A 12,506-nucleotide genomic window follows, 5' to 3' on the forward strand; every position below is an offset into this window, starting at 1 on the left:
AAACCTGATGCAACTTAGAAAAGCTTAAGTATTTGTAACCGATTAACTGGTTTGAATTTAAGGCGCGAAAGTATGACAGAGAACATAAGGCTTGAAGATTCCAGTCCTCTCGCCACCGTAGAAGATATCCAAAAGCGCCTCCTCCGCCCTGCCTCGCTTCATTCTCCGCCGTACTTTCTCTTACCTCTCTGCTTATCCAAAGCGGCTTTGAATTTCCCGTTTGATTTAATTGCAAAATTTCCTTCTTCTTTTTTTGCAGGGAAGGTTCAAACTCTTTGGCATTGAAAGTGAATTCGAAACAGAGCGGAAGAACAGTTAAAAAAAGGCTGGAAGATTATTTAGATCCGGTCATTCTAGCAGCGATCTCGTCCAAGATAAGCCGCTCAAAGAAGGTAAAATTGGAGACGAAATTTAAAGGATTTGAGTGGCCTGTTGATGAACTTAAGGTGTTCGTGGAAGAGGATTCGAGGAACTCTAACGGAGGCAGCTGGAGAAACAAAGCCATTGATCTTAACGATGATTTCGATGTGCTCCGGGATGGCAGTGATGGAGATGAAGAGATCGGTTCTCCGTTTCAGCGTGTGGGAAAAAAAACGGCGTTGAAAAAATTCGAACATTGAAGATCTGGAAATCCAAAAAAAAGATTCAGCTGAGGTTCGTTAGTTCATTGAAAATTGGTGAAGAAATTCGCGCGCTAGATTTGATCAAAAGGTAAGGTTCCTCATTTTCTCTTTCACTGTTCTTCTTGCTTTCGCAGTTAACCATTTTTGAATCTTAGGAAACCAAAATCCACAAGTATTAGGATCAGTTATGGTTTAATTCTTCCTCCAGCCCTTGTGTTCTTTAAACTTTTGAAATTTAGTCTACTTTTAATTTCATGAATTTAACATTAACAAGGTTGTGAATTGGACTTTAGTTTTTAAGTCAAACAAGTAATGGATTGAATTCATGAAATTAAAATTAGACTAAATTTCAAAAGTTTGAAGAATACAAGGGCTGGGGGAAGAATTAGACCATCAGTGATTCACTCTTGATCTTGCTTTAATGGGCTACTCAGGCCTAATTTAAAGCAGGCTTCCAATGGCTAGAAACTTGCTATTATTTTTAGCATATATGTCAACTAAACATTCATCGAACTAATAATTGAAACGAATTATAATAGCTCATTATTCATGAATCAATCTCTTTGAAATTTAATTTCATCGATTTCATTAATGGCAACTTGATTAAAACTCAACAATTAAGAAATGTAACACATGAGCATGAATTCTTAATCTTAGATGATCAAAATTCCATAAAAGTCATCGAGGTCGATTAATTTGTATCGAATGCAAAATGAAAGTTGTTGAATATTTATTTATGTCCTTTTTAGATGGTGATGTTTCTTTATTTATATGATATAGGTATTGTTCATTAATATGACGTTCTAGGTAGGTTTCATGCATATCAACAAGTATCCTACTCTAGACTTAAAACGTGTTTATGTAAATCCTATACGCGATTTTACGTGTGATTTTACAGGATAATATAGGTACCCCTACTATGAATACAAATCCTTATGCAAGTTTAGTCTACTATTATCATGCGAGCTTGATGACATCTGACCCGAACTCATTTAGGTTTTAGACTGATAATAACAAGTATCATAACAAAAATCTTCTTCTATTTCTTTATTTTGCTACGGATTGGAGAGGAAGAGAACGAAAACTAATGTTCATTCTCTCTTTCCCACTAAAGGGAGATGTATATATATATATATATATATATATAATTAGTGATTTAATTAAGTTAATAAATCATTAATCTATCACTAATCATGTTTTCTAATGTTGATTAATGAATACTGGTGGAGAAAACCATGGAATTCCACTACCATAATATTAATTGTGGAATATTTATTTCCAACGACTTGGTTACTAGCTTATTTAAGAACTTATAAAATTTCTAATCAATTGTCTATTCATTTATACTAACTTAATTGATATATTTAATTATTAATTAATTATGTTTTTAATCTAGTATTTGACTCATAATTTTCGTGATTCTAACTCCTCGAATAGCTCTAATTAGTTCAGTGCTTGCTTCGTACCTACTCAATTAAAAATTATAGACAGTTCAATTTAATGAATTTAGTTTTAAAATTAATTTTTCCGACACAATAAAAATTGAATCCTTATATTTTTCCTTCAAAATTTTTAATATATGTGAATGATGATTGATTTGAATTATATAATAATTCCATATTATTAAGCTTAAAACTCCATTAAAGATAAAAAGAGCTTAAAACAGATATAGGAAAGTTGGCAGTTTTTTGCTTGAGCATCAGTGACTTGCTGCTGATGTTAAGAAGAAGAAATGGTTGATAATAGTTATTGCAATTTGAATTTAATAATAAATAAGCAACCATCGTATCATTATTGTGTGACGCAAATCCCTCATTCGTTGAAAAAATAAATATACAGTAGTAAAATAAAGAGATTTGTGGGGGTGAAGGGCCAAAGCATAAAACTGGACTGAGGCACCTCTGCTATACGGACCATACAACACAAGTTGAATCCATATAGAATTATTCTTCTTCTATTTGACTTTCATTGGAACAAAGTTCTTCAACACTTAAATAAATGTAGTCAAAACACCTCTTGTACCATTTGTTTTTCAACATTAGTGAATTTTTTCTCCTCTGGCCGTGATTTTTTCCGAAAGGGTTTTTCACATAAAATCTGCATGTGCTTATTTTCTTTTCTTATTGCTTTATAATCGTTTTACCGCCATTATCAACGTTTATTATAACATAATATGTTAACAAATCACTTTGTGTTATCCTAACTGCTCAACCTAAAAATTTTAATAAAAAAAGTGATTCCAATTCACACATCTTAAATGAATTTCTTGATGAAAAAGTATTGAAATAGAGGTATTTATCAATCGGATATAATTGAATTAAAAATATCTTTTAAATTTAAATTTATTTTAATCTAAACTATTTTACTATTTAAAAATATAATTTTTATATTAACATTTATGTATTTTAATAATTAAATTAAACAAAAATATATTTTAATTTAAATTTAAATTTAAAAATCTTTACTCAAATTCAATTTAAATCGAGTAAACTTGTCCAACCCGATAAATGATCATACTCATAAACAAGTCTCATAAAGCGCAATAAACCGAAGATGATATGCTTTCTTACACAACAATGTGCGCACTACTTTTGTGGCTTTAATTCTGTCAACTAAAGTACCTACATACAACTGTGATGATATAAGCATGTGAATCACCTTGAATAGCATTAAATAACAAAAACAAGCATTCAATTTGCCATTTCATATATATTGTTAGAATTAAGTGACCCAAATTCTTATTTAAATAAAATACGATGGAAAATAAAATAAAAGTAAAATCCATATAGAACTAGACTTCTTTTATTTTATTTTAGAATAAGGTTTTAAACCTTATTAAACTCCATCTATTTTATATTGATTAGATAAGGTGTTTCAATCCTACTAGAATATGGCTTTGCAAGCCTATAAATAGACATAGTCTATTCCTCTTGTATTTGAGTAAAAATTTTTTCGACATAGTGAATTTTCTTCTCCTCCTGCGTGGTTTTTTTCCGAAAGGGTTTCACGTAAAATTTATGTGTTCTTTATTTTTATTTATTTTATTCTATTTTATTTTTCACAAATTGGTATCGAGCTTCCGGTTATTCATCTCGATCACGGTAATGGCGTCTTTGAAGTATGAAATTCACTGTTGGATCGCAACACCGATTTGCGTTGTGGCAAATTAAGATGCAAGCGCTTCTTGCACGATGGATCTAGAGGATGCCCTGCTAGGATAGATAAGATGCCTTCGACATTAACAGATGAAGAGAAGAAGCGTAAGGATCGAAAGGCATTAACACAATTACATCTGCATTTGTCCAACGAAATTTTGCGGGATGTGATGAAAGAGAAAACTGCCACGCATTATAGAAGAGGCTAGAACAAATATGTATGTCGAAAACTCTAACAAGCAAGTTGCATATGAAGCAGCGTCTTTATGCTCATCGTTTGGAGGAAGGTGCGTCAGACACGAACACTTAATGTGTTTAAAGAAATTCTCTCAAACTTGGAGGCCATGGAGGTTCAAGATGATAAGGAAGATCTAGGGTTGATTCTACTTTGTTCGTTGCCCGTCTTATTCAACCTTTAGAGACACGATTTTATATAGCCGCGAGTCTCTCACGCTTGATGAGGTTTATGATTCTTTAACCTTGTATGATAAGATGAAGCATCTTGTGGTTAAACCCAACTCTCAGGGAGAGGGTCTCATTGTTCGTGGGAGACAAGACCGGAATGTTGATGATGATCGTGGTAGAACACATGAACGGAATCCTCGTGGTAAATCTAAGGGTAGATCAAAATCTTCAAACAGAGGTAAAACTTGCAACTTCTGCAAGAAGAAAGGGCACATTAAATCTGAGTGCTATAAGCTACAAAATAAGATTAAAAGGAGGTCGAATCAAAAGGAAAACAAATGAAAAAATTCGGTGAAGTCGATATTGTAGAAGACTACAGCGATGGTGAACTTCTAGTTGCTTCATCAATGATTCTAAAGTAAGCGAGGAGTGGATACTTGATTCAGTGCACCTTCCACATGAGTCCCAATCGGGATTGGTTTACAACTTATGAAACAATGATCTCAAGGTGTTATTTTGATGGGAAATAATGCTTCATGTAAAATCGCAGTGTTGGAACAATTAAAGTTAAGATGTTTGATGGAGTTGTCGTAACACTTAGTGACGTGCGGCATGTTCCGAATTGAAAAGAAATTTAATTTCGTTGAGTACTCTTGATTCAAAAGTGCAGATACACACATTGAAAGTGGGGTTTTAAAGATTTCCAAAGGGTCCTTGTTGTGATGAAAGGGCAAAGAAAGATTGCCAAGTTATATGTTTTACTGTGGTTCTATCATATCGGTGATGCAATTGCCGCTTCCTCTTCCTTGTCGATGATGATATTACTAAACTTTGGCATATGCGCCTAGGGCATATGAGTGAGAATGGCATGGCGAAATTAAGCAAAGAGGACTTCTTAATGGGCAAGGAATTTGCAAACCGAATTTCTGTGAGCACTGTGTTTTGGGAAGCAAAGAGAGTTCGATTCACTAGAGGAATCCATAACACGAAGGAAACGTTGGAGTATATCCATTCGATCCGTGGGGCCGTCCAGAGTGCCTTCGAGAGGTGGAGCTAATTATATGCTAACCTTTATTGATGATTTTTCCGAAAAGTTTGGGCGTTCTTCCCAAGCGAAAGCGATGTGTTTTCCACATTTAAGTCTTGGAAAATTATGATTGAAAAAGACGGAAAAGCAGATAAAATACCTCCGCATGCACAATGGCTTAGAGTTCTGCTCGATGAGTTTAATAGATTGTGCAAGTCGAAGGGATCATGAGACATTTGACATTCGTCATACTCCACAAAAAAACGGCGTTGCGAACGAATGAACGAACGATCATGGAGAAGGTTCGATGTATGTTGTCAAATGCCAACTTACAAGTCATTTTGGGCGTAAGCGACCTCTCTCGCATGTTTTTGATCAACCGATCTCCATCCGTTGCCATTGAGAAAAAGACTCCACAAGAGGTATGGTCCGTAATCCTGCTAATTATTCCGATTTAAAGATTTTGGGTGTCCCGCTTATGCTCATGTTGATAATGGAAAATTGGAACCGAGATCCATTAAATGCGTTTTCTTGGTTATAAAGCTTGTGTAAAAGGCTATAAGTTATGGTGTCCTGAAAATAGAAAAGTTGTGATTAGCGAGAGATGTTGTTTTTGATGAAACCGCTATGCTACCTAACTTATCTCTTAAAGACTCTTCCAATAAAGAAAACCAAAAGCGGTGGAGCATCGATTAATACGAATCAACTCCTCAAGCCAAGACAAAATTGAGAATAGAGTTGCTTCTTCACCGCAATACTCTATCGCCAAAAACAGGACAAGAAGAGAAATTAAACCTCCAAAGAAGTATGCCGAGGTTGATCTAGTTGCTTATGCTTTAAATGTGGTGAAGATATAGATGAGAATCAAGAGCCATTTAATTATTCGAGGCGATTAGTGTGAAGACTCGAAAAAGTGGATGTTTGCTATGCAAGAGGAGATGGAATCACTCCACAAAAATGTAACATGGGATCTTGTAAAACTTCCTAAAGGTAAAAAGGCATTCGTTGTAAATGGGTGTTTAAAAGAAAGAAGGACTCAGGAGTTGAAGAACCGGATATAAAGCAAGGCTTGTTGCAAAGGGTTACAATCAAATTCCGTGAGTGGACTTCACATGTGTTCTCTCCAGTTGTTAAGCATAGTTCGATTCGAGCTTTGCTTGGTATTGTGGCCATGCATGATTTGGAGCTTGAGCGTTAGATGTAAAACCGCATTTTGCATGGAGAACTTGAGGAAGATATTTACATGCAACAATCAGAGGGTTTTATAGTCTCGTAAAAAGAGGACTATGTTTGCTTGTGAAAAAGTCCCTTTACGGTTTGAAACAATCACCAAGACAAGGGTACAAGAGGTTTGATTCCTTTATGACTTCTCATGATTTCAAAAGAAGTAGTTTTGACAGTTGTGTCTACTTTAAGAAAAAAAGTGATGGTTCTTTTGTGTATCTACTTCTTTATGTTGATGACATGTTGATAGCGACAAAAAGATAAAAGAGAGATAAGAAAGGTTAAAGCCCAACTAAGTGAAGAATTTGAGATGAAAGATTTAGGACCAGCAAAGAAGATACTTGGTATGGAGATTCTCGAGAGATAGAAAAGCAAGTAAATTGTACCTAAGTCGGAAGGGGTACATTGAGAAAGTTCTTTGCGGTGTTCAATATGCAGAGTGCTAAGCTCGTTAGTACTCCTTTAGCGACCTATTTCGGACTTTCATCGGCCTTATCTCCTCAATCGATAATGAGATTGAGTACATGTCACATGTTCCATACTCTAGTGCAGGGATCTCTCATGTATGCTATGGTTTGTTCACGTCCCGATTTATCATATGCAATCGGTCAGCTTAGCGATACATGGCGAATCTCGGTAAAGAACACCGGAAAGCGATTCAATGGATTTTAAGATACTTACGAGGCACTACTAATGTTTGCTTACAGTTTGGAAGAACTAAAGATGGAGTTATAGGGTATGTTGATGCTGATTTTCTTGGAGACCTTGATAGAAGAAGATCTCTCACGAGTTACGTCTTTACAATCGGAGGTTGTGCAATTAGTTGGAAAGCCACTTTGCAAACTACGATCGCTTTGTCTACCAATCAAGCCGAGTACATGGCGATTCATGAGGCTTGTAAAGAAGCTATTTGGTTGAAGGGACTATTTAGTGAACTCAATGAAGACCTTCAAATCAAGACATGATTTTGTGACAATCAGTGCCATCTTTCTTACAAAAGATCAAATGTTTCATGAGAGAACAAAACACATTGATATTCGGTATCATTTTGTTCGTGATATTATTGCTCGTGGTGATATTGTTGTGAGCAAAATTAGCACTCATGAAAATCCTGCAGATATGATGACTAAGTCACTTCCTATAACCAAGTTTGAGCATTGCTTAGACTTGGTTGGTGTTCATTGTTGAAGTTAAACCCTTAAGGGGTTTTTGGAAGAGGTGAAGAACTTGTTTATTGAAAGTTCGCGATGAAGAACTTGTTCATTGAGAATTTGTGTCAAGGTGGAGATTGTTAGAATTAAGTGACCCAAATTCTTATTTAAATAAAATACGATGGAAAATAAAATAAAAGTAAAATCCATATAGAACTAGACTTCTTTTATTTTATTTTAGAATAAGGTTTTAAACCTTATTAAACTCCATCTATTTTATATTGATTAGGATAAGGTGTTTCAATCCTACTAGAATATGGCTTTGCAAGCCTATAAATAGACATAGTCTATTCCTCTTGTATTTGAGTAAAAAATTTTTCGACATAGTGAATTTTCTTCTCCTCTGCCCGTGGTTTTTTTCCCGAAAGGGTTTCCACGTAAAATTTATGTGTTCTTTATTTTTATTTATTTTATTCTATTTTATTTTTCACATATATATATATATATATATATATATATATAAATGATTAAATTTACGAAATTTTTTAAAATAATTTCATTATAAATTTTGATCATATCTATTATTTTTAACATAATTTTTAGAACTATTCAATAACTCCTCTCTAACCCATAAATGGGAGGATAATGTGCTTTAACGCAATCAAACTCACGTACTTTTGTATTGGTAACAATGTCCATGCCAATTGAGCTAAAACTTAATTGACAAATGTACAAAAATTTTAACTACAAGGATGATTGTACAATACATGTATCAAACGTTTTGTGTAGAGTTGATCATGGCCTGGTTAAGGCAAAAATTTAGGCCTACCTGCTTTTAAAATTTTTATATAAAATAAATTTTAAAAATATAATATATCAAATACAATGAAAATACTAAAATAAATATTTTCTAGTAAATTGAAAAAAATTATACTTCAATAACAATAAGATACGTGTAATTTAGCAAGCAAATGCCTTCAAAATAGTAGCAAAATTAACACTAAAGCAAGAATTATATAATATCTAAACAATAATAATAAAATAATAGTAATATAATAGCGAAATGACAACAAAACAGCAGCAAATAGAAACTTTTTTTTTTTTGCAAATTTAGGCAAAGTCAGGTCCAGATAAAAAAAGACTTACATGAGATCCGGCCCGTTTAGAAATTAAGCCTTATTTTTTTCAAGTCTATTTTTCGGGTCTACATTTTTACCTACACACTCTCTCTTTTAAAATGGTCCGACCCATAATCAAATCTTATTTTGTGGTAATTATATTAATTATATTTTAACACAGTCAAACATTGTATATGTTATATCACATAGTGTAAGTCCAAAAATAAACACCAAAGTCCAAACATTGGATTTAGCCTAAGAAATAGGTGTCAAGCAAAAGGAATTAGCCAAATCCCCATTAATATCAGTAATAGTACTTATGAAGGAGTAAATGGCAGCTATAAAACAAAAAGAGTAAAGGGCAGGAGTCGGGTAAATTTAAAAATTCTTTTAGAAGGACCGGAATTGAATTATAATTTTTTGTGAGGTTAAAATATAATTTTATTTTGCATTCACTTACAATTTCAATACTTTTAAAAAAATTATATAAAAATCTTTTTATTTTTGAGGGACTAAAGTGAAATTTATCACATAATAACATTTACTTGTATAAATTATTAGAGAACTAAAAAACATTCTTCCCATTTGGGAGACGCCCCTGCATGCTTGCCCCCTTTAAATTCGCCCATCGTAGGAGTACCTTTGTCCATCAACTAGGGGTGTTTAATCGGTTAACCGATAGGTTAACTAACCTAAACTATCATAAACTGAACTAATCGACCTTTTTAAACCCTTAACTGTTAACCGAATCAAAATTTTTTCAAAAAAAATTAACCGAACCGAACTTTTTCAGTTAATTCAGTCGGTTAACCAAATTAATCGAAAATTTATATATATTTTTTTTATTTTTGGTTAAAACAAATATAAAACATATAAAAAATTAACTGACTTAACCGACCGATTAATTTATATTTCCAAAAAATTAACCAAACCGAACCGACCGAATACTTATATATTATAATATTATTTATTAAATTCGATTAATTCAATTAATCGACTGATTTCGAATTAAATTAACCGTTAACCGAATTTTTAAAAAATTATTAACCTATCCCTGACCAAATTAATTCGGTTAATCGATCGATTAACCGAATTCGATTGGTTAACCGAATTAATTTGATTTTATCCGAAATCATATACTTTTCAATCTAATCTTGTCTCTACTCGGAATCACCCAAATAAATTGTTTATTAAGTGCAAAAAGTCCAAAAAAATTGCTAATTTACATTGAGGTGCCTTGAAGATTTGATACCTACCCATCAACTCATTTGAATGGCTAATAGGATCCCCATATTCCACCAATCACCTTCATAGATCTCTATATAAGTTGTTTCAATTATTAAGTTTAAAATAGTAAGAACTATTGGGTTTCTTCTACTTAATTATATGCAGTTAAAGTATTCAACATTTTAGCCAGTTGAGTCTTAATTCGATTGACATGAGCATTATTATCAATGTAGAAGGACATGGGTTTAAGTGCGTTGAAATGCATTATCCTCCTATTTATGGGTTAGGGAGAGATTATGGGTAGTTTTAAGCATTGTCTCAAAAAAATATATATATATATATGATCAGAACTTATAATGAGATTATTCAGAAAAAAAGTATCCAAGGTTTTTGTTTTACTCCAAAATATTGAGTCTTTCTATAGTAGCTTTTAGGCACAAATATATATTCAACCACTCATTGATTGATGTTATGGAAATAAAATTATCAAACATCTTACAAACAATGTGTCACATTTATAAATTTGTAATGATTTTTGCTTATGCTTGATTTTGGGCATTATCTAAAAGATAAAATATTTATAGATATTATATGATATAATGATAAATTCAGCTTTCATTTTTTATATATTTTTATTAATTTGGATAATATTTTTAATTAAATCTAAATATTAATTTTTCAAAATGAGTTAAATTATTTTTAAAATAAAATGCTCACTAAAATATTAATTTTTAATGATGTTAGTGTAGCAACTTGCGTGGTAGTCCACTCGTACTTTCATACTGACATGACCCTGTTTATTGCATGCTACATTAATAAATAATTTAGAATTATAAAAAAATACAAAATAAAAAAATAACATGAAACATATGTGGATTGTTATATAGGTTGCTATATATGTTTAAAAATTTAACATATTTTTATTAAAATAATAATAATTCGATTATTTTTTAAAGGTTAATAGTCAAATTCAACTCTTTTTAAAAATTTGAAGGCCAAATTTAACTCAACAAAGAATGTAAAAACTAAGGGCTAAAACGATAACGTAAGTAACTAAAACGTAATAGTTCAAACATAAGTGACTATTTTAGCAGTTTCCCCCTTCTTTAAATAGTTATCAATTCCAATCGAAATAGTGTTGCTTTTCATCCTTGTCTTCTTATAACATTCAACAATTTGTACGAGTTTGTCTATGAGGGAAAATTCTAAACTCCAAAAAACATTAAAGAAGAATAGACAGGTGTCAATTTTTTATCACTATCATCCACTTGCTACTACAATTTGATAGAAATTAGTTGAGAAAAACTATTGGAACTTGGAAGCAACCCAAATTACTTCTTTTTTTTTTTTTTTTTTATATTTCACCATTAAAAATAAAAAAAAATTCGATTTAGTTTTAACTCGATTGGTATAGGTATTATTGTTAATACAAGCGAACATGAGTTCGAGTGTGCTAAAGCGCATTATTCTTTTATTAATGGATTAGGGAGGGACAATAAGAAAAAAATAGATATGATTAAAACCTACAAATATTAATTGCATAATTTATATTGAATTTAATAAAACAAAATATAATTTTTTTTGAAAAATAATCTTGATTGTTGTTTGTTGAAGTTTATTTAATGAAATTTATAAAATGATATCATTAGGACACGTGTACTCTAATAAAAAATGTGGGTACTTAATTAGTACAAAATAAAAGTTAGGTGCTTAATTTTGATAAAAGAAAACTCTTAAGTATTTAAGTGAAAAAACATAGTGCTAAAGTAAACATTGAAGCCAAATTCACGTTCTAAGTAGTATATCGACCTAATTAAAAACTAAGAACACATCACATCGTTATAAAACAATTGGGTAAACTACACCCAAGGTTATTAAATTATTAGTAAGTTTACGTTTTGATCATTTAACTTTAAAAAATTACAAAATGGTTATTGCATTATTCAAAAGTTTTCATTTAAGTCACTGAACTATTCAAATTTTTATTTAAGTCATTGGATTGTTAAACTTTTTTTTAAAATCTAGCTGGTAAGCTTTTTAAGTGACGATTCGATGATTAGTGTAGTGGATCAGTACCCATCAACATGTAAAAGAATATATATTAGATCCAAGCCGATCTAACAATCAATGATGGTGACTAGAGAAAAAGTTATTTGGATTTTGATTCGCAACTTTAGATTGAGGCACCGAATTTAACTAATATTGATTCAAAAAAAGAGAAAGCAAGAAATTGGTTCATCTGTTGTGTGTTTTTCTTGGAAACTGAATGGTTTTTCCCATGATTTTGTTGTTTCAAATAGTGTTGTTTTTGTAGTTTCTAGAATTCCTAATTTCTATGGCTAGATTTATTATTTAATTCAATATATATTTTCAAAAAAAAAAATTTTGAAATGTAAAAGAGAAGGGAAAGAAGAGCTTTCAATTGATGCAATCATTACAAACAAAGAAGGCCAAACAACAATCATTTTAATAGCTCAGTGACTTAAATAAAAATTTTTAAATAATTTAGTGACCATTTTATAACATTTTTAAATTAAATAATCAAAACGTAAACTTACAAAGAGTTTAATAAACTT

General features: G+C 31.6%; 1 protein-coding gene across 1 annotated transcript; it reads left to right on the forward strand.

Moving 5' to 3' along the window:
- Nucleotides 1-54: 54 nt before the first annotated feature.
- LOC108466324 (uncharacterized) lies at nt 55-1,181 on the forward strand. Its single transcript, XM_017766655.2, has 2 exons — nt 55-170; nt 260-1,181. The coding sequence occupies exons 1-2, from the start codon at nt 73-75 to the stop codon at nt 618-620; spliced, it is 459 nt and encodes a 152-aa protein (XP_017622144.1). The 5' UTR covers nt 55-72; the 3' UTR covers nt 621-1,181.
- The last annotated feature ends 11,325 nt before the right edge of the window (nt 1,182-12,506 follow it).

The sequence above is a fragment of the Gossypium arboreum genome, chromosome 2 (assembly GCF_025698485.1).
Source record: "Gossypium arboreum isolate Shixiya-1 chromosome 2, ASM2569848v2, whole genome shotgun sequence".
Classification (NCBI taxonomy): Eukaryota; Viridiplantae; Streptophyta; class Magnoliopsida; order Malvales; family Malvaceae; genus Gossypium; species Gossypium arboreum.

What these genes read in the sequence shown, in the direction of transcription:
- LOC108466324 (XM_017766655.2), top strand. Translation starts at nt 73, where the DNA reads ATGACAGAGAACATAAGGCTTGAAGATTCCAGTCCTCTCGCCACCGTA. An exon ending in GCCTCGCTTCATTCTCCGCC is followed by an intron (nt 171 to 259) that starts GTACTTTCTCTT and finishes CTTTTTTTGCAG; the next exon opens with GGAAGGTTCAAACTCTTTGG.